General features: G+C 41.3%; 1 protein-coding gene across 1 annotated transcript in view; it reads left to right on the plus strand.

The window, feature by feature from the left end:
• TMEM164 (transmembrane protein 164) overlaps positions 1-22,477 on the plus strand; it is a 30,358-nt gene that overhangs the window by 3,609 nt on the left and 4,272 nt on the right. Inside the window, exons 2-4 of the mRNA XM_010145163.1 lie at positions 8,809-8,858; positions 10,352-10,418; positions 17,396-17,474. Coding sequence (XP_010143465.1) covers positions 8,809-8,858; positions 10,352-10,418; positions 17,396-17,474 — 196 coding nt within the window. The remainder of the gene's footprint in view (positions 1-8,808; positions 8,859-10,351; positions 10,419-17,395; positions 17,475-22,477) is intronic.

Below are 22,477 nucleotides of genomic sequence, written 5' to 3' on the forward strand. Positions count from 1 at the left end.
AGCCAAGTACAGCACTTGATTTCTGTAGGAGGTTTGTAAAGGAGACTTGTAGCAGCACCCAGAGCCTGGTTGTGGAGCAGTTACACAGAGGCGTCGTCTAAACCAACACCCAGAGATAAAACTGTCTGTGTTGCAAAAGAGAAATTTGGAAAACAAAATGTAAGGGAAAACTAATCTAAGTCAGAGTTTGAGGGTAATGATAGCAGGGTGAAGAGATCTCAGGTCCTGTCCAACCTTAAGGATTATGTGATGATTATTTTTTTTCTTTTTAAACTTGAGTTTTATGTTTGTGAGGTAGAATTTGAAGCTGGTGGTTTTAATCTGGCTTCTTGGAGCTTCTCTAAGACTATTCAGTTCTGAACGCTGACCAGGTTGGAGAAATGAAAAGTGTGTGTCTAAGTTTCTTGAAACCTTGTTTAGGGAAATAGCAGAAACACGACTGTGATCTACTCCTAAAATGATAGCTACAGCTAGACCTTCTCTTGAACTGTGTAAATTGTCTGCTTCCTTGATTTTAATATGCCAGTGCCTTCTTCCAGAGTGGAGACTTATACCAATCTGTAAATGAGTTTGGGGATTTTCACTTTTTTGAGAAGAAAGAGGTTTACAAGTGTTCTGCCTACAGAATCATTTCTGAGTGGTAAATCCTCAGCTGGTAAAGTGTCATAATTCTCTTCCAATTCCACACCGAATTACTGCACTTCAGACAGTTAAAGACTGGCATTTGTCTGGAGTGAAGGTGACGTTTTTGTGGGAAATGCCTGTATTGCTGGATGATGGCTTCAAACAGGGATCTCGAACTAAAGGAGGTGTGATAGATGGTCGAAAGGCAAGGGAAAGAAGTGTAGGGGAGTCCAGTTCTGACCACCGATCTCGATCTGATGTTTGCATAACTAAAACCAGTGCTAAGTGCATCTGCAGTTCAGTAAATACTAAACTCCGAGTTCATTATTTCTGGATTTAGCTTCTCTAGAGACCTGCATCCTTTCTGTCCTCTGCAAAAGAGGCTACTGTGGTTTTGGAAACAATGGGCTGTTTTCAGAGCAGCTTGACTGAATTCTGCATCGTTTGGGAATACGTCCCAACAAATAACTAATGAATTATCTGCCTCTCTCTCCCTTCCTCCCTCCTCCTTTTTCTTTTTTGCTGTTAATCCTTGGAAAAAATCTGATTATGTGGTCAAATGTGATGTTTCAAGTGTGAATTTGGTTTTAATTTGCGTACACTGCTCCTAAATGTTTTGCAATATTTGGAAGAATCCAGTTAAATTGTGTATGGTTTTGTATATTCTGTCTCTTCAAAACCTTAATTAAAATTAAAGGGGCATTCATCGCCTGCTATTTGGGAGTGAGTATGAAGAACCTTTGATTACAGAAAATCAGTAAATTTTCGTAGAAATGACACTTAATAATGTTATTGGGTTCCATGAGCAACAGCCTGGAGGTAAAAGTTTAATGAGTTATTCAATTTTTACAGGGTAGCAGTATTTTAAGTCAATGTTTTTCAGTGCTTTCATTCACTGCAAAATGTATTAAGATTGTTGGGCAAGATGTAGAGCAGCAAAGGCAAAAAATATATACATTTTTCAAAATGTAAGTCTCTTAATTTAAGCTTCTAAATATCCCATTTTGTACATGTGCATATTTCCCTTATCTGCATAACTTTTGTGTATACCTCCTACGTTCTAAAAGCTGGTATTTCTACCTGCAGAGCTTGCAATTTTCAAAGCACCTCAGAAGACAGGACTCAGTTCTGGGAGACAGGATAAAACTGGAATTCAGTAGAATTTGCTATGTTAAGGGTTGTAAAAAAATATTTGGGAAAAGCGAGGCTGTATATTTGGATTATAGCGTGATTTATTCCCAAATCAGCACAGTTAGGAGGTGGGTGAGATGTTGTAGCAAGGTCAGCAGTCCTCTCTGTGCTCTGCAACGTGATCTGGTGGGTATAAGCTTCATCGCTTAAACCGAGGCGGAAGATGTGTGTTATCACAGCTCACAAACACACCGGATTGTGAAACATGCAACTCGATTTTTAGGTTGTGTGATACGCGAGTCTCTACAACTGCCAGTTAACTCCTGGTACTTCTGTTTAAAGCTGATAAGTGTGCGGTGGAAAAGGGCAGATCAAGAACAATTAAAGAGCACTGGTATTTCTTGGTGGCAAGCCTTGTTTCTTGCCAAAGAGAGCTGGAAAGGTGATGGCAGCTCAAGGGGCAGAGGTGTGAAGCGGCAGATCATCAGTTCCTTCATACCACATCTGGGATGCTCCAGAAGTATTAGTTTGGCTTTCAAATAAAACATGCCTTGCTTGTATAGTTTAATCTGCCCTTGGTTCCAGTAAATGTGAATTGTTTCCTAATTGTTACAATTTGTTTTTAAGCAGTGATATTGCCGTGTTTGAAAAACCACCATCAACTGGAGTTTAGAGGCTTTAACTGATACCGTAATTAATGTAGTAATTATTTATTGAGCTGAGGAAAAGCCTTTTTGTGATAATTTTAACACTATATATACTTTGCTTCACTATTTTGCTTATTTTTAGTAAATCACAGCATACAGCAGAGAAATTGAGAAATAGTACTACAAGGCAGGGCCAGGATTCTCATTCCGAAGTAATAGTAATTTTAAATTCATTATAAAAAGAACAGCAAATGTGTCTTAAGGCTGTGAATCAGAGGTTTCTCTGTTTGAAGCAGTAACAGTTCAGCCACTTTTAATTAAGACGAGATTTGGCCAGCACATGCTTTGTCTTGAGCTGAAAATGTGCGCACTTCACTCAAGGTGACGGGGGCCACGGTCATGTGTGGTGCTACCAGTGGCTTTCTGCTTGAGGAACCCGAGTTTAAAGCTCGAGGTTAAGCCTTTGTTTTGAAGTTGCTCGAATTTGGCAGTGCCTGCCGTGCTCGAGGACAGAACGCGTACTTTGGTAATCCTCTCCTTCATTCTGCCTGTTCCTAGGAGAAAAGGATCTAAACCGTGGGGCATTGGCTCGAAGGTATCTTCCTCCCTAAAAAGGAGGAGGAATTGCCTGATTGGAAATTCCAGGTGAAAAAGCTTAACTTTCTCTTACCCCAAATATTTACCCTGAGTGTTATTATCTAAAGGCCATTAGATCAATAACTAGGTAATCAGATAGTGGTTTGTTTTGAGGAGATCATCATAGATTTAAAGCAAATATTGATCCAAGTGTGACATACATAGTTTGAGCTACACCTTACAGAGAGACAGGCCTTTTCTTCCTTCCTTTTTTTCCCTCTTCTGTTTATTTTTCCCTCTTTTTTTCTTTTTTTAAATTGAGAACGGAACTATTGTCTAATAATATTAATAATTGTACCATCCAGTCTTGTATCACTGTTGGCTGTAATATTTTTTAGGTGGATTTTTTAACCTATGCAGCAGTTTCACACACCTTTCCACGCAGCTCGTTTGCTTGCAGCTTTAATTGATGTTTCAGCAGCAGCTGCCTGAGGCCTTTAGGAACTTCAGTGGAGTGGTGGAGTAAATCAAATCGCAGCGGTAACCTCATACTGGACACCTTATAAATTTCAGGGATGGAGATGGCTTTCATCTAACGAGTCCCATTCTGAACTCCTTTCTTTTTGCCTGCCTTGCTGTGCTGTAAATGTTTACTCTGCTTGTCACAGGAGATGAGTTTTACTGCAGTGGTTGTACATCAACCCTGTTCACTGCAGCAATTTGAACTGTGTCAACGTTCACCGCGAACAAGTTCTGCACCACGAATTTGAAACCTGTGAACAGTGTAAGGGGACTCATGTTTCTCCTGACACTTCCTCAGGGCTTTAGATAGATGTGGTAAGGGTTTACATTTGTTCGGATTGCCAAGTAATTAGTGCCAAGTGAATTTAATTGTTTATATTTTAATACTTTGGTAGTTAGTAAAATGCCAACTTAAATTATCAGGAGTATGATGTTATACGCTTTAGCTTTATGTGAGTCTGTTGCTGTTTCTGTTTCTTTGGGAAAAATTATCAGTAGTGAAGCTGTTAGATATTTATTATCCTACTGTTTTTAGAGATTACATCTTATAAAATCCTGCAAATAGAGGAATTCTGAACTGTGACAAGAAAAAGGTATTGGTGACTTGAGGCAGAGTAGGGCGGGACTTTTCTACCGTGGTTTTTGCTTCCGTAGGAAATTTATATAAAACCTTATGCTTGGGGAAAAAGTAACAAAAGTGAATGGATATGAATGCAAATTTCTGGGAACCCATGCAAGCCTCCACAGTGTCACTGACAGATGTAAATGCAAGTTAATCTAAATTTGGGACAAATTAAACTTTCCTAAGAAATTGGACTTTTGAGTTGTTTGCTTTTTTCTAATTCAGCCTTTTTTCTTCTTTTACCCCCAGTTTTTGATTGTCAGGTTTTGCTAAAGCGTTCCCTGTGAGCAGGGAATGAAATAACCCTGCCACTAGTGAAGGGCTGGCGCAGGTAGTGATTAGAGAACAACCTCAGTGACACTTCTTCTCGGAAGTACTAATTCCTAAGATGCAATAACTAATGCTACTGGACACGTGGAAAGACCCGAGTCTTATATTAATCATTAATCCTAAAATATGAGAAGTCTAGAGATCTTTCACCTAGAACCGTAAAAGGGAAGAAGGTGAGTACAGGTTTGTCGAGAGAACAGACTGAGCCTGTGGAAGGGGAGGCTGATTGAGGATGTCCCAATGAACACAGAGAAATTACAAAACAATAGATGGTAGGGGATGGAAATTGTTCTGCTTGCTACCCTTCTTTCACCCCCAGTTAGAACTGGGAAACGGAGAGGTTGGAAGGAGGGACAGCCAGCTTCTTCTGTTCCCAGAGTCTGGTTTATGTAACACAGAAACTACTTGCACTCTAGTGTGACTTAATGCTCTGCCAGCAATGTTGCTTTGAGTCATGAGTATTCTTAACACGAGATTAACAGTTCCACAGCACACGTTCATGAATCCCTGAACCTGACAGCTGCAGTAAGACAGCTGTATTTTTTATGCAAAAATATTAAATATAGTCAACTTGCTGCTCTGTAACAATGAGAATGTAGCATCTTTTGACCTCCATTCTCTTTTCAGATTTGCAGTCTGAACCCGTCAGTCCAGAGTTGGTTTTGGTTTTAGGTTACCCTGTAGAAGGCAGACAGATGGCTTTGAAGTGATACGGCTGTTCTGTGCTGAATCGATAGGTTACACAGAGCCGGTTGACATCGAACGTACCTAGATGCTGGATCAAAGCTGTATGATGGAGTTGTTAAACTGTTACTTTCTGATAAAGGATAGGGAGATTGTTCTGAACTTACTTAAAAAATGAATTTCAGGGTTAATTAATAGAATCTTCTACTTACCCAGCTACTTGAATGTTCCTTGTTTTACCATTGAGGGGGGGAAACGGATGGTTTTTGCAGGTTCAGTAAAATACTATTTATCTTAACTTTTTAAATATGCCTCTTAATCTCTTCTGCTCTGAGGGGTACTTGGACACACCTAAGATAAGAGTGAGATTTTTTATTTCAGTGCAGATTGACCAAAGCCTGTCTGTGTCTCTCTTACTCTTTTCTCTCTCTCTCTTTTTTTCAATGCATTCCAATTTTGGATGAATCCAGTTTCCATTAATTTTTCACACGGCTCTGAGTTTTGCAAGTAGAAGTTAAAATCTAACCTCTTGAAGTTTTCACTTTGAAATAGTGCACTGAAGCAATCAATTTATGATCTGCTTAAGTGATGAGGACTGGAAAGTCTGAAAAGAAGGATACGTTTCCAGTCTGCTGCAATGAGATACTAAATCAAACAGGCGGCTCAGGGCCAGAGAGGCTGCTGTTCCGAAAGGTACATGAAGTCTGTGCTGCGTATGTGAGGTGCACTGGTTTCACCCGTGGTGTGCTGGGCTGTCTTCTGCCAGAAACAACCCTACTGGGACATCTGTAAGCGGTCCCAGTGGTGTTACAGGTGTTACTTTGTACGGTGTTTAATCTGGAATGGTTAGAACTGTGTGACTTGTTCTTTTCTTCCCCACTACCTTTTGAATTGGCTTTTGTCTTTTTAGTTTGTTTCTGATCAAACAACACGATCCTTGTTATGCGTGTTCTGTCTCAGCACGACAAGGACTGGTAGATGAAACACCTTTCATGGCAAGTTTTGAGTGCACTCTCTGCCACAGTACACTAACTGAAAAATAGCGTCGCAAAAATACTTCCAAAGGGAGCTCTTATGTGTAACATTTTGTAGAGGTTTGGAATGTTTTGGAATAAAAAACCCCTGGAGATCCAGCCAAGTCGTAGGACCAAATGTAAAATAAAATAAAAATACATCAGCAAGCTCTCCCTGTTTAGAGTGCTCCTGGAGGCAGGCAGTGAATAAACCAAGGCAACGTTACCTTCTTCTTGTCCTCAGAATAGACTTTTTACATCCAGGCTGTTCTACCTGCTACACTGACACAAATGAGTGATACCACTACATTTAAGGAAATAATCTATGAAGTTTACTGAACTCAGAAGATACTTCTTGAACTCTGTCCAATGACTGAATGACAGGATGATGTTTCTTTCAGAAGATGTTAAAAAACATTCTACTATCGGCAGAAAAATCCCATCCTTTCCCTTCTGCCTTCCAGTCTGTCCCAGACCTGTAGGTACCCTTTGGAGCTCTCTCCAGTTAGCGCATGGTTGGAAGCTGGGAATGTGGAAAAGATTGATTTGCAGCCCAGTCCTGGGTTAGTCCAGAGCAACCCCGAGTTCAGTCTCTCCTAGATCTTTGTCTCAGTGATGGAATAGTTAAGCAGTGCAATCCTGTACGTTACAGTCTCCAAATTATACCAGCCCTGCTGATCCATCACGGGTTGTAGTGTGACCTTTGTATTCAGGCTTATGCAGGGGAGTGCTGGCCATGCAGTTCTTCATGCCAGACATATTTCCCGTGGGGATGGACAACAATATTTGTGGTCTTGCAGAACAATTATGACGTGTATTGACAGAGTTTCTGACGTTTTTTTCATCTGGGTCCTCAAGGTTGAAGTGAACTTCAGGTGTGGATTGACCGGTGTTATGAGTTTCTTTTTTAATTTATTGCCTGAGAATAATTGTAATTTCTTCGGTTCTATCTTTTTCACCAGCACAGGATATTCTGACTCAGTGTTGTCCCCACCCAGGACTCGTTATCTGTACATTGCCTCAAGGCCTCTCATGGTTTTGTACCCTCACCTTCCCTCACTCTCCTTAACCTGTAGTCTTTTACAGATTGATGAGTCTTAATGCATTACATCAATCCAGGTATGGAAGATGTCCTAGACTTTTTGATTGTTCCTGTTGACATCTGTAACCCTTTTCTAAGTCTGGGGGTTTTTTTTGTTTTTTTGGGGTTTTTTTTTGAGAGAGGATAAAGGGGAATGATGGAATATTGAAGCACAATAAGTGTTAGATGCTTTTCACAGAAGCCATGTGGGTCTTTTGTGCAAGGTGATATATTGTAAGATTTTTCTGGCATATGCTTTTTTCTTAGCATAAAGAAGCATCCCTTAGTGGATTGTCATCAGGCATCTGTTAGGTTCTCTTCCTCTTTAACCTGATGAGCTGGAATGGCTTGCCTTTAAATACGTGACTTCAGGGAAACTCTTGTTTGGATTTTAACAGTGTTATCTAAGAAAATGTCCTGAGCTGCATTCAGTTACGCTTAATTACTGCCTTTTTCTTGCCGTGCCTCCATTAGAGTTCTGTATGACTTAGGAAAATCGATTTGGGTGCATGTGTGTATTTCTAAACCGTTACTGAGGCTGCCTTGAATTAAATGCACAAATGGATCAGAGAAATAAATGGCTGCATATTAAGAACTTGCCATGGAAAGAAGATATTTGGAATTCGTACATTTATTTGTCCAGTAATGACAGCAAGTTCCTTTTATAGGCAAGGGCTCAGTTGTATGATCCAGGTTTCAACATTTCTACTGTGGCTGCAGGGAGAGCGTGATGTGGGAGTCGCTGATTTGAATACACATCAGAGGCCTCTTCCCAGCCCTGCAACACTTCAGAGAAAGGTGTTTGGTGAATTGGCTAATCTGACTGGTCCACAAAGCTGACGTGTTCTCCACATGTTCTCACTTGAAGTGGTTTAATGATGACTTGTTTTGCAGGTTGGCAGTGAAATAATCTATTGTGCATTTATTTTAGCAGCAGCAATGAGAAGCGTGATCCATTTTTGTTCTGACATACATACTGGACGGTGGTCCAGAGTCTCCTCTTTGCAGTAGTGGGCAATATAAAACCCAGGACTTTTATCACTGAACACTTACATAGCAATCTCTTCATATCTGGAGTAAGACTTGCTGATAGGAATGTTTTTTAAGTTGCTGTGAGAGGTTTTGGACAGCGGTATCAAAAGCGTCTTCAAGAGCTGCATCCTGCACTGCTGAAGGGAAGTATTGTCATCGTAAACACTTGGTCTTTAGCACAGCAAGGACCATAATGTGACGGAGGGCTGAGGGAGCTGCTGTAGTAAAATGAGTGGTAAGACAGTAATCTGTTTCATGAGAGACTTTTTGTAATGGCAACATCAAACAGGCTAGAATTTGACCTGTTTCTGAGGCAGCAGCTGAACCCTAGATGCTGCCTATACTGCTTAAATCCTGTTACATGTAGATTATGTATATGTAGACATTGTAATTTGTTCAAGATTTTTAGTCTCTCCTAAGCTCTGCTGTAAAACAGTTTTTCTGGTTAGAAATTATTCGTGACATACAGAACTGGGAAAGAAAGATACAGAAAATGGAGTCTGAAAGAGTCGTATCACTAATTTAAATTTGTTTCTAACATTTCAGATTTTTCTCCTTGCCTGTCCTCCATGTCGGTTTGCCATGATTCTCTTCAGGTAATGCCTCTTCCTTACTATATTTTTGTCTACTTGCATCACGGAGTTTAGAAGTTGATCACAGCTTAAGTCATAAAATATGAAGATACGTATGCAGTTGGAAAAGCTGGATTGAAAAATGACGCGTTGAGAAGGTTCAGGGCGTAAATTGTGGGTGTTGAGTCATGTCCCTTTGGTTCTTCTGAACTGGTGGATTTGGCCTCGCTTAGAAATGTGATTTAGCTCAGGAACAGATGAGAATGCAGGCATCTCAGAACAGATTAACATGGGGGCTTATGTAGTTTATGTCACAGGCCTCGTACCTTTTCATTATCCTCACTAAAACCGCTTCGCTGAAGGCCATGCACACGGTGTGGGTCTAGTTTTAAATTGGTGGATGTAAGTTAAATAGTGAAAGCAAAGTCTTGCTGACTTGGGTATTTCTCAGATCTATGCAATGTTTTCTAAAATATGGCGCGTTGTTACTAAGTTTGGGAACCACAGGAATTTCTAACGTGCAGGAAGCTCTAACAGGCTGCCACAGGAGGGTCCTGTAAGCAGCCAAGGGGTGTAACCAGCCCTGTTGTGGGGAGGGTCTCGAACTTCAGGCAGATGGTAATCAAGAGTGGCTGTTGTTAACTCAGTTCTTGTCTTAGTGGAGGCAGTGACCGGAAGAATGCTGCTGGGGTCCTGCCTCAGGTATGTCTGGTCTCCAGGAACTTGGATTTGCGAGAGATGGGTTGCGGAGCGGAGGCCACGATACTGGTTGTTTTTCAGAAGGAGCCTTTCCGTTGTGTAACACCCTCACGTACAAATGATGTTTGAAAAACTGTTTTCCCCCTCAAGTTACTTTGAAGTTCCTACAGTTTATGACAGGCAGTGGTTGTAGAGAGTTTATTCTTTGTGTCTTATGTAAAGTAGCCTGGAACAGTACGGATACCGGTTTTGTGTTCTTGTGATGCACCAGTGGTTCAGAAGAAGATGGCCTAAAGCTATACAAAATGCAGTATTATTTATACTACTACCACCTTCCTGCCTTAATCTTTGGTTAGGACTTGCTGTTGCATTTTGACAAATTTTTATTTTATTTAAGGGACTTCTTCCAAATTCCTGAAGCTTTACATCAAAACTGTACATTTATAGAGATAGACAGGAGTAAACAACTTTATCAAACACACTGGTTTCAGCTGTGAAAGACAAATGAACAGCTAAATTCCAGGTATTTAGCAGCTTGCATCATGAACAGGATTATCACAGATGGGCAGTCCGGGCTTTCTAGGAATCCAAAGCTCATTATAGAAAGCAGTCCTGCTTGAGGAAATTACTGAGGTGTGTGTTTAGAGAGAGGGTTTTGTCCTGGTTATTCCATTCAACAGTGGCTTTATTCAGATTCAAGCCCAAAGAATTTTCTTAAATCTTTTGCTACCTTTTACTGAAGAGATACTATTTAAAATGTGTGAAAACATTGTATGTTATTTCCACCCATGAAAATAATACAACATCTCTGTGCTAAGGTTGCAGATGCATATGCTGAATGGGGCCCTCTTGGCATTGCTGTTCCCAGTTGTTAATACACGCCTGGTGAGTGCACTGTGCTTTTCCTCCTCCTGTTTTGTTTATTTCTAAAAGATTTTCTTTGGAAAGATGTTAGACCTTTGCTTTGTTTGGCCTTATGAAGTTCATTCTACCATGCTGTAGTTTCCTGGTCCAGATCACTACCATGCAGCCAAAACACCAGTCTTGGATTTTCGGTGTTTATAAATCCATGAGGAAAGCTGACACTGCTCTATTTGGGGAGTCAGTTCCATCCTAGCCTGTAAACAGAGAGAAAACTTTACAGCTTTGAAAGACGCTTTCCTAGCTTAGTGTTGTGGCCTGCGGTCAAAATTCAGTCTTGCTTTTCAGACTATATGTAAATGTAAGATTCCTCAGGCATGGAAGATGCCAAGTGCTGTTGGTGGCTGTCACCCCGTGTCCCCCAAGATGAGGCACAGCAGGTTTCTTTCTTTCATCCATGTTTTCAAATTTGTCATAGGACTCTTGTCTCCTGAATGAAAAATTAGCCTGTTGGTGTCTCAGGTAAGATTCTTAAACCTTCTGTGAGGAAATGGTAAGAGAAGTTATCACAGAATCATCTGGTTGGAAGAGACTTTTAAGATCATTGAGTCCAACCATTCACCCTGCACTGCCAGGGTCCCTAAACCCTGTCCCTCAGCAGCACCTCCACACGGATTTTAAACACCTCCAGGGATGGGGACTCCACCACCTCCCTGGGCAGCCTGGTCCTGCGCTTAATGTCCCTCTGTGTAAAGAAATTTTTCTTAATATCCAACTTAAATCTCCCCTGGCATAACTTGAGGCCGTTTCCTCTCATCCTATCACTTGCTACATGGCAGAAGAGACCAACCTCCACCTTGCTACAACCTCCTTTCAGGTAGTTGTGGAGAGGGGTAAGGTCTCCCCTGACTCTCCTTTTATCCTGAGTCTGAGACATTTCTAAGGATTAATTTTAAGAGCTGCTGGGCTGGCATATGTAGGGAATTTATGTGTGTACACGTGCCTGACCGGGCTCATTCATGTTTTGTCGTTTGAGTTACTTGCAAAGATCTGTTGTTGCAGTTATATAAATGTCCGTTCTAAGATGGAGTTCACCTACAATTATCCGTTTGCGTGTTTATGGTGTCTGGATAAAGTACTTGTACCTCTACCCATATAGCATGTGAATTAATGATACTCCTAAAATCGTTGTGGACTTCAGATGCCGTTACAAATCTCATTAGTGGCTGTCCCTTTGCAAAGCTTGACTGTCTTAATAAGATTAAGTATAAAAATCTCCATCTGTATTGAACTCTGAACGATGCGCTGTGTTGATTTGTCACGCTGGTAGCTAGGAGACCTGAAAACTGACAGTTTTATTGTCACCTTGTAAATGGCTGCTTTTTTCCCCCTCTCTTTAAGACTATAAAATTTTGCATGGAGATGCAGTTTAATTACTAGAGGGAAGATTATACATCTTTTAGGTGTTAAAAATCATCTTCCATAAAGCATGACATGCCCATGGACAGGAGGTTTTCAGATTTCAGTGGATTTAGTATAATAAAACCCTCGAGTTCTGTCAAGACCTGCGTTGCCCTTCCTAATCTGGTAACTGCATATATTCTTTTTTTATACTATAACAGCCTATGTGCAGTGTGTAATTATGTTTTAATAAAACTTGATACTGCTGAAGGGGCATCGAACAAATAAAACAAGTGTTTCTTCCTGATAAGGAGAACTCTCTTGTATTTCAAACCATCCAGTTTTCAAGTAAATATAGACATCAGCGTAACAAAATTATTTTTCCTCGGTAACGTTTTAAGGATAAAATGATCATTAGCTTGTATTTTCTCTGCCATTACCGTAGATCTCATTCATATGAAGGCAGTGGTGATTAAAATACAGGCTACTTATAAAATTCTCTCCTTAATTAGGCATAGAGGAGCCAAAAGGTAACATCCAAGAGCAACTCTTCTTAGAGTAAATACAACTTAGGATATTTTTGGCCTAACAGCTGCCTGCCAGGCTGTTCTCTTTTCAGTGTTTTTTTTGGCACAAGATAATGTGGGTGATGTTTTCTAGCACTGCTGCTTTGACCCAGATTCTCGCGTGGTAGACACACATTCTGCTCTGCAACTGTCGTCGTAGTTGTTTACACTGATGTTGTCCTGAAAGCAATAAACAGCTCTTAAAACTTAGTAGGAAGTTTAAAAAATCACAATAATTTTGTCCATGCTGTCTGCTCTGGTTTGTAGTATCTATGTGAAAAACTTCTGATTCAGTCAAGACTGGTCATCATTCTACGCCTCAACTTTTTTATTTCCATTTTATGGTATTTTAAGACATATAGTTTATGTCCAGGGAACTGGACAGCAGGAGACTCTGTCCTCCCATCACTTTGAGAGACCAAACTGATGAACTGCTGTAAGCACCGACATGCCCCGCTGTTCCTTTTCATAGTGTAAAATGGGCTTTAGCCTGGGGAGTTACTGCTATACAGCTGGATGTTGTCTTGCTGTAGGTAGTTTTCACTGTCTTCAGCTGACGTTCTCCTCAACCTCTCTCTTCCCGGTGGGCTGCTGTTAGTTACTGCACGGTAGCAGACGATGGCTGCTGAGCTGTAGGCTCTCTGGAGAAGCCCACTGGCTTAGCAAGGTCAGCAGTAGGCATGTACGTGCTGTGAGATGGCGTATCGTTGTGGAGATGAAAGCAGTGAGATGCAGGAGATGATATTAGGGGTGCAGTTTTATTGGTACCTGTTAATAATCTGAAAGGGGCAAGAGGCAGGAGATCAGAAGATAATCATTAATTCACCAGCTGATGGACATTGTTTAGGAACCAGTGGGTGTCAGGGTTTTGGTTCCAAGTGTTAAAACATTTCGTGGCACGGTCTGTTAGGGTCACGTGTTTTTGCTGCCAATTGCATTTCTTAATGCATTGTAGGTATTCTTCTTGTATATATTATTCAATGCTAAATCAGCCTGAAAAATTTTTGGAAGCTTCTGCCATATTTTCTTGTAGTGTATCTGTTAAATTTTTTGGGAACCTCAGGAATTTCAAAACTGTTCTTAAAAACACGTCTGTTTCCAGTGGAAATGGAGACCTGACATCTTCATTGAAAGTACAGTAGAATGTTTCTACGTTCATGTTGTTCTGACCTTTCAGTGACACTATACTCATTAAAAATCTTGTTGGACAGTAATGGGCACTGGGGATAGCGTTCCAAAAAAAAAAAAAAAAGTGGCCTGAAAGATGAGGTCAGTCTATTCTGTTCTTTCCAAGAAAATATTTTCCTGCCTTGGCATGATGATCAGTTTCCAACAATTAACAGTCTTGAGCAACAGATGCACCAATTGTATTTATTTGGCAACTAAAAATTCCTGTTATTTGCTACATTATTTACAATGTGCTGATGGAATTAAATTTTGTGTATTGGAACAGTCGTTGCTTAAAGACAAAACCCAATTTGTTTCTTATTCAATTAATGGTTTTGCAAGGTCTTATTACCCTTTCAGAAATAAAGGGTGTTTTAATTTTCTGTCATAATTTGTTTCCTTTTTGATGGTGCGGATCATTCTTGATCAGCATTAACAATTCGCGTGGACAACAGGGTTATCTTTTATGACCTCTAATAAATAGAGAAGATGATGCTAAGGGAATTGGACTGTTAGGTTCCAGGTGGCAGCCTAGAAAGGTGTGAGAAGATATACAGGAACAGAAAGATTTCTTTTTATTCCATATTTATATTATCTGGATAACTTAGCTATGTGAGTAAATTCATTTAACTGCCACAAAGACTCCCAAGGGTTTGGATAGTAACTGGTTTTGTTTGAACTTTCATATTGCATTAATCAAATTTTAAAGGAAACTCTTTACCCTGGTTTAAAAGAGGTTTTTTTGCAAGCTGATGCCCTGAAAATGTTGATATAGATAAAGTAAAAAACAGGACATGTCCCAGAGGTGTTGGACCTGCCATCTCTGTGAGCGCAGCCGAGGTGGTGCAGTTTTAAAGTTTCCAGAAGCTGCTGTACTCTATTATTAGAACTATTTGGCTGGAGAGATACGCATTCTAAATCTGGTTTGGGAACAGACTCGCGCTCAGCAGTACTTACGGTGTGGTCTGTGTAGCGCCTGTGATCGTCGCCCACTGTATTTCTGTGGACGGTTAAGGTAATAATGCACTGTACTAGTTTGCCTGACGTGCCTCTGCCTACACAGCAGAATGGAACAGGTTATGGTAGCACATCTCTAAGCTGGCTTAATCTGACTGGCACAAGGGAAACTAGTGGAATGGTTGCTCGATGGGGGCTGAGATTGCTCTTTGGTTGCTGGTACGTGCTAAAGCCAAAGCTTTGGCATCTTTAAGCAGCGTTAGAATGGGATGGGTGTGTAAGTGGAGTCTGCAGTCACTTTTATTTGGTAATGTCAACCCACCTTCTGCTGGTGGTGATACGTACTCCTGGTGTTATCTCTGGAGGAACTGGAAAAATACTATTTCTGAAATTGGTATTATTTACCTTATATAATTTCTATTTTTAAACTTGACCTTACAAATGCCCGATTGCGTCCATTGCATCAGTAACGTCAGCTGGTTTGTATATTCAAAAAACTGAGTGACCAGAAGATAGTGGTGCCTTTTTCTGAGACACAATAAACACCAGATAAAGTACTAGTCAAATACTCAAAACACTGAAATTCTTCCTTGTTTTCTCACAGAGGATCTTTAAATTGTAGGTTGATGGGCAACCCCTTCTACCTTGTCCTCATTTGCAGCTTCTCTTTGCATATAAAAGGCACCTCTCTGCTATCTGTGTTTTACTGACAAAACAATTTCTAGCAACACCTTTAGAGCTAGGTGAGGCAGTTGCTCTCTACAACCTTCAAGTTACACTTTTGTGTTTGTTCTTTTTCTTCTTGTGGTAGCCTGGCTGTACAACTTGAGTGCTTGGTTGTGCAGAAGTCCTGCTTTTGCAGCCCTATATCAGGGAAGGCTCCTGAATAATTAGCCAGGCTTCAGAACAAGAAATCTTTTATAGTGGAAAAAAGAGGTTTTGTTTTACACACACACAAAAATATTGTCCTCACTACCACAGCAAAACAACTGTTACTCTGTTCTCAGAGTGTCCTGAGCGTAGTGTTTGTGTAACTGACCCTCACAAGTCAGCAAGTGTAGAAGCCCTTATGAAATCACGGATGCTAAATAGAGAATGCTCCTTGGCAGGAGTGGGTGCCTGACGTTGTGTGGTGTGCTTTCTGAAGTGGGCCTCTTCCAGCTGGGAGAGGTACGGCCTTCTCTCCAATTAGGAAAACTGCTTTAGCTTCTTTCCTAATAATTCTGATTCCCTCACTTTGCCCTCTGTGTCTTTCGCAAGGGACAGCAGAAACAGTTCTCGGATTGAGGAAACCCCACAGCTTCCGTGAAGTTCTTTCTTCTGCATACCATTATCTTGCTTGGTTTTATGCTTCGATGAAGACAACTTGGAGTAAAATAACCCAACAGATTGTATGGAAGATTTTTTTTAGCTTAGTCTACCAAATGTTGGCTGAACATCTTGGAGGTTGCAATCAGGACGGTGATGGTGTTCCGCTGGGCGATGCCAGCACTAGCAGAATCCAGCTGGTGTTTTGGCATCTTTTACATTCAAAACAGGAGATAGGAGTTGTTGTGGAATTCAGAAGGTCACTGCATTAATTACCAGCTGTTTATGGACTGCTCTTTCGGAGGAAAACCAAACTCTGTTTCGGCCTCTCTTTACTTCTGTTGATGTAGAAATTTTTGTAATGTTTCTGTTTCAATGCTGTGACTTCAGCACCTCAGAACAACAGTAGAACAACAATAATAGTCCCAACACACGAGCCACAATGGTAGGACTTGCATCTGGATTCACTTCAGCCTGTAGAATGACAGAATTAGACTGTGTTTGAACCAAAGCTAACGGAGATGTCATACTCGTGTGGGGATATTGTCCAGTTTTCACTCCCGAAGAATCCTGGCAAAGCACGTCTTCTCAGCTTTAAGCGAGCTGCAGCAAGAGGGTGAATTTTGCATTTTGAATTTGAATCGTTCTTACTGCTGTTCAGTTTTAAATGTGTTTAGTTGAGAAATAGATACAGGCAAAGGCATCGACAGAGGGGAGTGACTTTCCAATACACTGCATCGTCACCTTCTCTAGCTGCTAAAAAGCTAGAATTAGTTGGGTTTGAATTAAGAGTCTCAAATCAAACTCAGAGTTGTGGTTCAAGTTATTTTTAGCACAGTATTAATTTAGCGCAGTCTGACTTCTCTGAGAAGTAACATGAATTCAACTGTTAAACACACAAATAATTTCCCAAATTTTGTAATTTCCCAAAAGTTGTCAGCAGGTGAGAAATACCGGATTTACCACTAGCTGGTAACTTGGTTACTTATATCCTTCTGCAGCTTCCCTTTAAAACCAATAAAATATTGGTTATTTTACATTTTATTTTCTATTTGGTGAAGCTTAGCAGTCTCACACATGCATGCAGATGGCTATAAATCAGGTCTTTGGATTTTTGCACAGGCCTTCTCAGTAATTACTGTTACATTTAAAAAATATATTTAAATATATAAAAGACCTCATTTGTGGAATTCTGTCACTCTCAAGGTAGCAATTATCTTTTCTTTCTACATAGGCTACTGTCATGTGGGGCGTGCGTAGCTTCTGGTTTGAATACATACAGGGGTTTGTGTTGTCGGTGGTGATTTATGCTAACCAAGAGAGGGAAAAAGAGCAATCTGGTGTTATTCCTTCATTGTGCTCCTGGTTAATTTTGAGACCTGTCCGTTAGAAGTGCTGCCTTGCGTTTGGGGCAAGGGGAATGGAATGGGTACAGGGGCTGCCTTTGAAAGCACTGCCCATTAATGTCATCTCTTTGTTAATATGCACAGGTGAAAAAATAACGGAACTGAAGGGTTTGTCGTGGGTCGCGAGGAGGAGAGTGCCTTGTAACTCAGTCATTAGTGGTGAAAAACATTGACAAATATTTTCCTTCTTCCACAGCTTCCATTTGAAATGGAGATTTATTACATCCAGCATGTGATGCTTTACGTAGTGCCCATCTACCTGCTGCAGAAAGGAGGTAGGTTGGCAGTTCATACAGGCTGAATCGGTCCCCTGTAATGAGAAAGCTGTGCTTAATGGTGACCACGGGCTTTACTCTTAGTCTCTTTTACCACTTTTGTCTGTGTTGTTACTTAGTAGTTTCTGCTGTTCTGCTGGAGTGGTAAGCCTGGTAACAAAGACTTGTGTCAGGCACTGAAATGGGAGTAACAAATGGTCTTTTGCCCAGAAAGATACCAAAAATATATTGACGTGGTGTGTGCTGTCTTCTTGAGTAGCATCTCTGCCATCTGGCAGCATTTTAAGCTGTTACTGGGATGCATTTTTAAGCCTCTTGCCTTCTTGGGTGTCTCTTGAGAAATATTGCAACTTAAAATGAGCTGAAAAAAATATTTTTGTATGCCCATGTAAATATTAGTCGGCTAGTTGAACAAATGCCTGAAATTCTGAAACTCTAATGAAATGTAGCGACACTTATTCGTGAAGTGACCTAGCCTGCTTGTTACTGCTTCTAACAGGATTACTGTCTTGCAATCACTTACACCACAGTAGCTCAGACAGTCTGGGAATCCCACGTTGCTCCAGTGGCCAGTGATTTTCCTGGTTGTCGCTCCCCAGAAGAGAATGCAGTATGTGTTCATCTGGGGTGATGCTCTGCCCCCCTCTAGTGTCGACATGCCTCCAGCTGCATTTTATAGCAGAACTAAATTGTTTAATCCAGGAAATAAAAGTTTATCATTTATGGTCCAGATGTTCAGCAGCCTTTAGTGAAAACCCTGAGGATTTGATGTCGAGCAGTCGGGTACAATTCAGCAAATGCTCAGAGCAAGCATAGTCAGCCTTGTCCGTCCTGGTGAGTCTTTTGTTGTGTTTCATACCAGCAGTCACTTGTAATCCTTCATGCTGATATCACTATAGGTTTGCAATATTTTTGGTTTTCACTGCTGAGCAAAACTAAATCAAAATGATCCAAAGGAGAAAGGGAAGTGTCATACTTGAAAAGATCCTTCTCTTTCTTTTTCTCACCAGAGAAATATGGCAGCCACATTCAATCCATCTTCGATATCTTAAAATTCTGACAAATAATGCTAAAGTGCAGTATAGTTGTAGAAGTTACACAAACGCCTGTTCATTGCGCGAGGAGGCGGGGGAGAAAGCGTACCCAGCCATGTAGTACATGGTAGGCAATGACCAGCCACGCTCTTGTGATGTCCCTAAGTCACTTCTTTTGGTGGCTTTGAAGTTCCTGTATATCATCATTTTAAGACATGTATTTCTTTTGCTTTAAAGTTTGGCTTTGGATGTCACTCGATGTGTTCCTTTGGGTTTGGTTTGGTCTTTTGTTTGTTTGGATGTGAAGGTTCTTCAGCGGGTGTTTTCTGGGGCTGGCAGGACTGTATCTGCAGTTTGAAGGGCTTAGTGTTGTACAGCTCTCACTCTAGTGCCCTTTATTAATTTACAGGCATTTGCTGCCATCTAATGTTGACTTGATAGCAGTGAAATTCCTCAAAGATCCTTGGCTAAATATATCAGTCGAGATTGCCCGGGGCTGTGTAACGAGGGACTGTTCAGTTTCTTCTGCAGTTGGTCGCTGATCACCCAGCTGGCTGTACTATCATGAGCAGAATGCCCACAGACTTCTGTAGCAGTTATGACAAGTGCCACAGGAGACCTGGTGTATGATTTTTGATGGAAAAATTACTCAGCCTATAAAGGTGTGCTAATATTTGGCATTTCATTAGCACTTCTGTTTAAAGTACTTTCAGAGTAGATCACACCCTTAACCCTATGTTGTGAAAATTGCATTTTCATCACTGATGTTCATCAGCGTGCAGCTTTATAGCTGTGTTTTAAATAGAAATTTTCATCAGTGGAATCCATCTGTGGATTGTGATTGGGAGAAGTAACTGAAGGGTAGTAGAATTGGGAAAATGGGGAGGAATGGATTGTATATGGAAAAAGACACCACTTCAGTTTTATTGGGATCCTGCCAGTATTACCGATGGCTGCAACGGGCTCTCAATTGCAATATTAATGCTTCTCAGAGGAAGGTCGAGTAGAACACCTGAAGCAGAGTTGATTTGCAGCTCGTTCTGTACAGAACTGTGTCCAAGTTTGTTGCCATGCTGATCGAGTGTCATACCCATCATGCACACGCATTCAATTACCTGTTGAAGTGTTTCCTTTTTGAAAGGAAACTGGGTGACAGTAAGCAAGGGCTGTAATAATGTATTTTCTTTCTCTCCCTGCTGTTTATTACAGTGGTGAAGACAGGTTGTGCTGCACTGACAGCATCACCTTCATGTCCCCTCTGCCATGTGAGTGTGGGGCTTTACCATGCTTGGGATCAAACTGATGAGAAAGGTGTTCAGAACTTGGCTCAGTGTTGCACATCACTGAACTCACTGCACTCACTGAAGCTCAGGGATGTATTTATTCCCTCTTGGGGATTCAGGCCTCTTTCTCTCTTCCTCTTCCCTCTCCCTCCCCTCTATGCTAGGTGGGTATACTTTGCCATACTTCCCTTTCTAACCCGTTTTCTTTCCAAGTGCACATACGCATGTACACATACATGTATATGCCAGGCTGGACAAAGTAAATGCTTATGCACTGTGGCTGCAGTAAGAGGCTCTCGTGCAAAATAGATACAGTGCAGATAGAACAAGCCAGCACAGAAGATTCCCAACTCAAGGCCATTCTTACATGAAGCGTATCTGCAGTTGGAAACTTCTTTGCTGAATGAATCTCACCCCGAATCTCACCTTGAATCACCTGTGAACCCTGCCAGAAGTTCCAGTATGCATCTGTGCAGGACAGCCTGAAACAGCTGTAGGTCGCTGTTCTCTCTTGTCTTTGGGTGGTGAGACCCTTATTTCCCTGTCAAAAGAAATTTGAATGCTTTTGTGGATTCTGGGTTGCTTTACTGTTGCATCATCTGAGTGCGAGGATTGGCAACAGGGAGGTGCGATGAAGGAATTATCAGGGAAGAAGATGAGAACCACAGCAGCACAGATTTAGAGCATGGAAGCAACTCCTTAATTTCATCTGCGGCTAAGCTGGTCTTCTGAAGCATATGAGTGTGCTCATAATTACACTTTATGCTACTGGGGTACAGATTGCTGGTCGAAGGCTTGGGGAGGTGGCAGCTGAGGAAGTGTAATGTCTCAAACTGCCACAGCTATTACAGCAGTGCATTAACCTGCCCTTCTAAGATCAAGGTATGAGAGACTTTCAGTGGTGTTCAACAGCTTAGTTTTCCTCATTGTATACTCTTACCGTAACAGAAAAAAAAAATCTAGTTTGCACTGCATCAGCCTTAGAGACTCGGTTCTTAACTGTCTTGGTCCTTAAGCCAGTTTGGATGGATTTTCAGATGGATTTGACTAGATTAGTTGTGCACCTTATTCCAGAGCTTCAAATCATATGAAAATACAATGAAAGGGGAATTGTTATTTCCTGAGTGCTGGAAACAAATGGTATCATTCCACAACAGTTTGAAATAATTTATAGCAGCTCCCTAGCAGAGGAGTTCAGGAGGTAATCCTGTGTTTTGAGATCCCCAGCATTATTTAGTTAACTCAATAACTTAATGAAGCAGAAAAGGATGCTGATGTTGAGGTGTTTTAGGATTTTTTCACTTTAAGGAGCAATCTGATAGATGAACAGCTGTACCCAAAGTTCCAGGATACCAGGTGTGCTTCAGCAGAGGCCTTTGTATTGGTGGCACTGAGCGGTTGTTGGTTCTGAGGCTGTAGCCTGCAGGGGGGGATAGTCTCCAGCATCTGCCCTGTCGAAATGGCTGTGAAATTCACTGTTCAAATGCCGGTTGGCCGCAGTGTGGCCAGAGTAAGTTGATGTGGTTGGGGGGTTTTTTGGTTTTTTCTTGGTGGGGAGGCAAAATCTTTTGGAGCCAAAGCTGATGGTAATGGCCTTGCAAATTTTGGCCAGTCCTGTGGTTCGGCCCCATGTATCTTAAGAGCTGATTCGCTGCTGTAGAGCTGTGCATGTGGACAGACATACACACCCTCAATAATTAAGGAGGTGAGTTGTTTGCTGGGAGTAGAGACAGAACTTTCAGCTTACAAGGCAAGTGCTGTGTCAGCTAGAAAGAAACTGTCTCTCTGACTCAAGTCATAAAGCCCTTTTCTTTTTTTGATCTAAGTGTCTTCAAAAGTGGCATCAGAAGACCTGAAGTTCTATGGCATTGTCAGAAAGTCAGTAGAAGTTGATGATTTTTTTTTTTCCTCCCTTTTTTTCCCCGTCATGGAGCACACCTCTGTCACACCTCAGAAGAGGCAGAAGCAGCTCTGTGTAGCCACCTTTCTTAAGGGCACTGCAGTGTTTCGTTCCTAACGAGAAGCTGGGCTGCCTTGTGAGATGTAGAACAGATACCAAGTACAGATGAAAGGATCATTTTTCCTGTGGCTATAAACCAGGAGAGTGCAATTAAAGCAGCTGGGGATCTAAACTTGTTCCTTTGAAACTAGGATGGCCTATTAGGGAACACTTAAAGCTAGATGAGGAAGTTAAGGTGGTGCTTCTGAGTGGCCCCGAGGTCTGTTAAAGACCTCTCTCCTGGAAGACAGAGAACTTTAGAAGGGTAACCCCGAGCTCTTCAATCTGTATGGAATTCCTGCTATCAATGCTGTTGAAATAATGAAGTTTGAACTAAACTGAGCATCCAGTGCCGTGCTATTTCAACACGAGAGCAAATACAGAGCCTGCTTGGGTGGCTCTGATTTGGAACAGCCTCCACTCTCTGGGGCATGAGCATTTCTGAGAATGAAGTTAGTGCCAGACTGGCAGCCGGAATAAATATTTGAAAGTGCTTAATGTATAAGAATTCTGTTAGTGAACAGCGAGTGAAACTCTCTGCTGCCCACTGAAGCTGATTTCCCATGTAAGCAGCAAGAAGCTTCTGCCAAAGCCAGCACAGGCCATTCAAACAGCCTCTCAGCTGGGTCCCAGTTTCCCTGCCTGCGTTTCTGTAACAGACTGTGTGCCACAGAGAACAGAGCGCGC

This window comes from Buceros rhinoceros, unplaced genomic scaffold, assembly GCF_000710305.1.
Source record: "Buceros rhinoceros silvestris isolate BGI_N320 unplaced genomic scaffold, ASM71030v1 scaffold29161, whole genome shotgun sequence".
NCBI lineage: Eukaryota > Metazoa > Chordata > Aves > Bucerotiformes > Bucerotidae > Buceros > Buceros rhinoceros.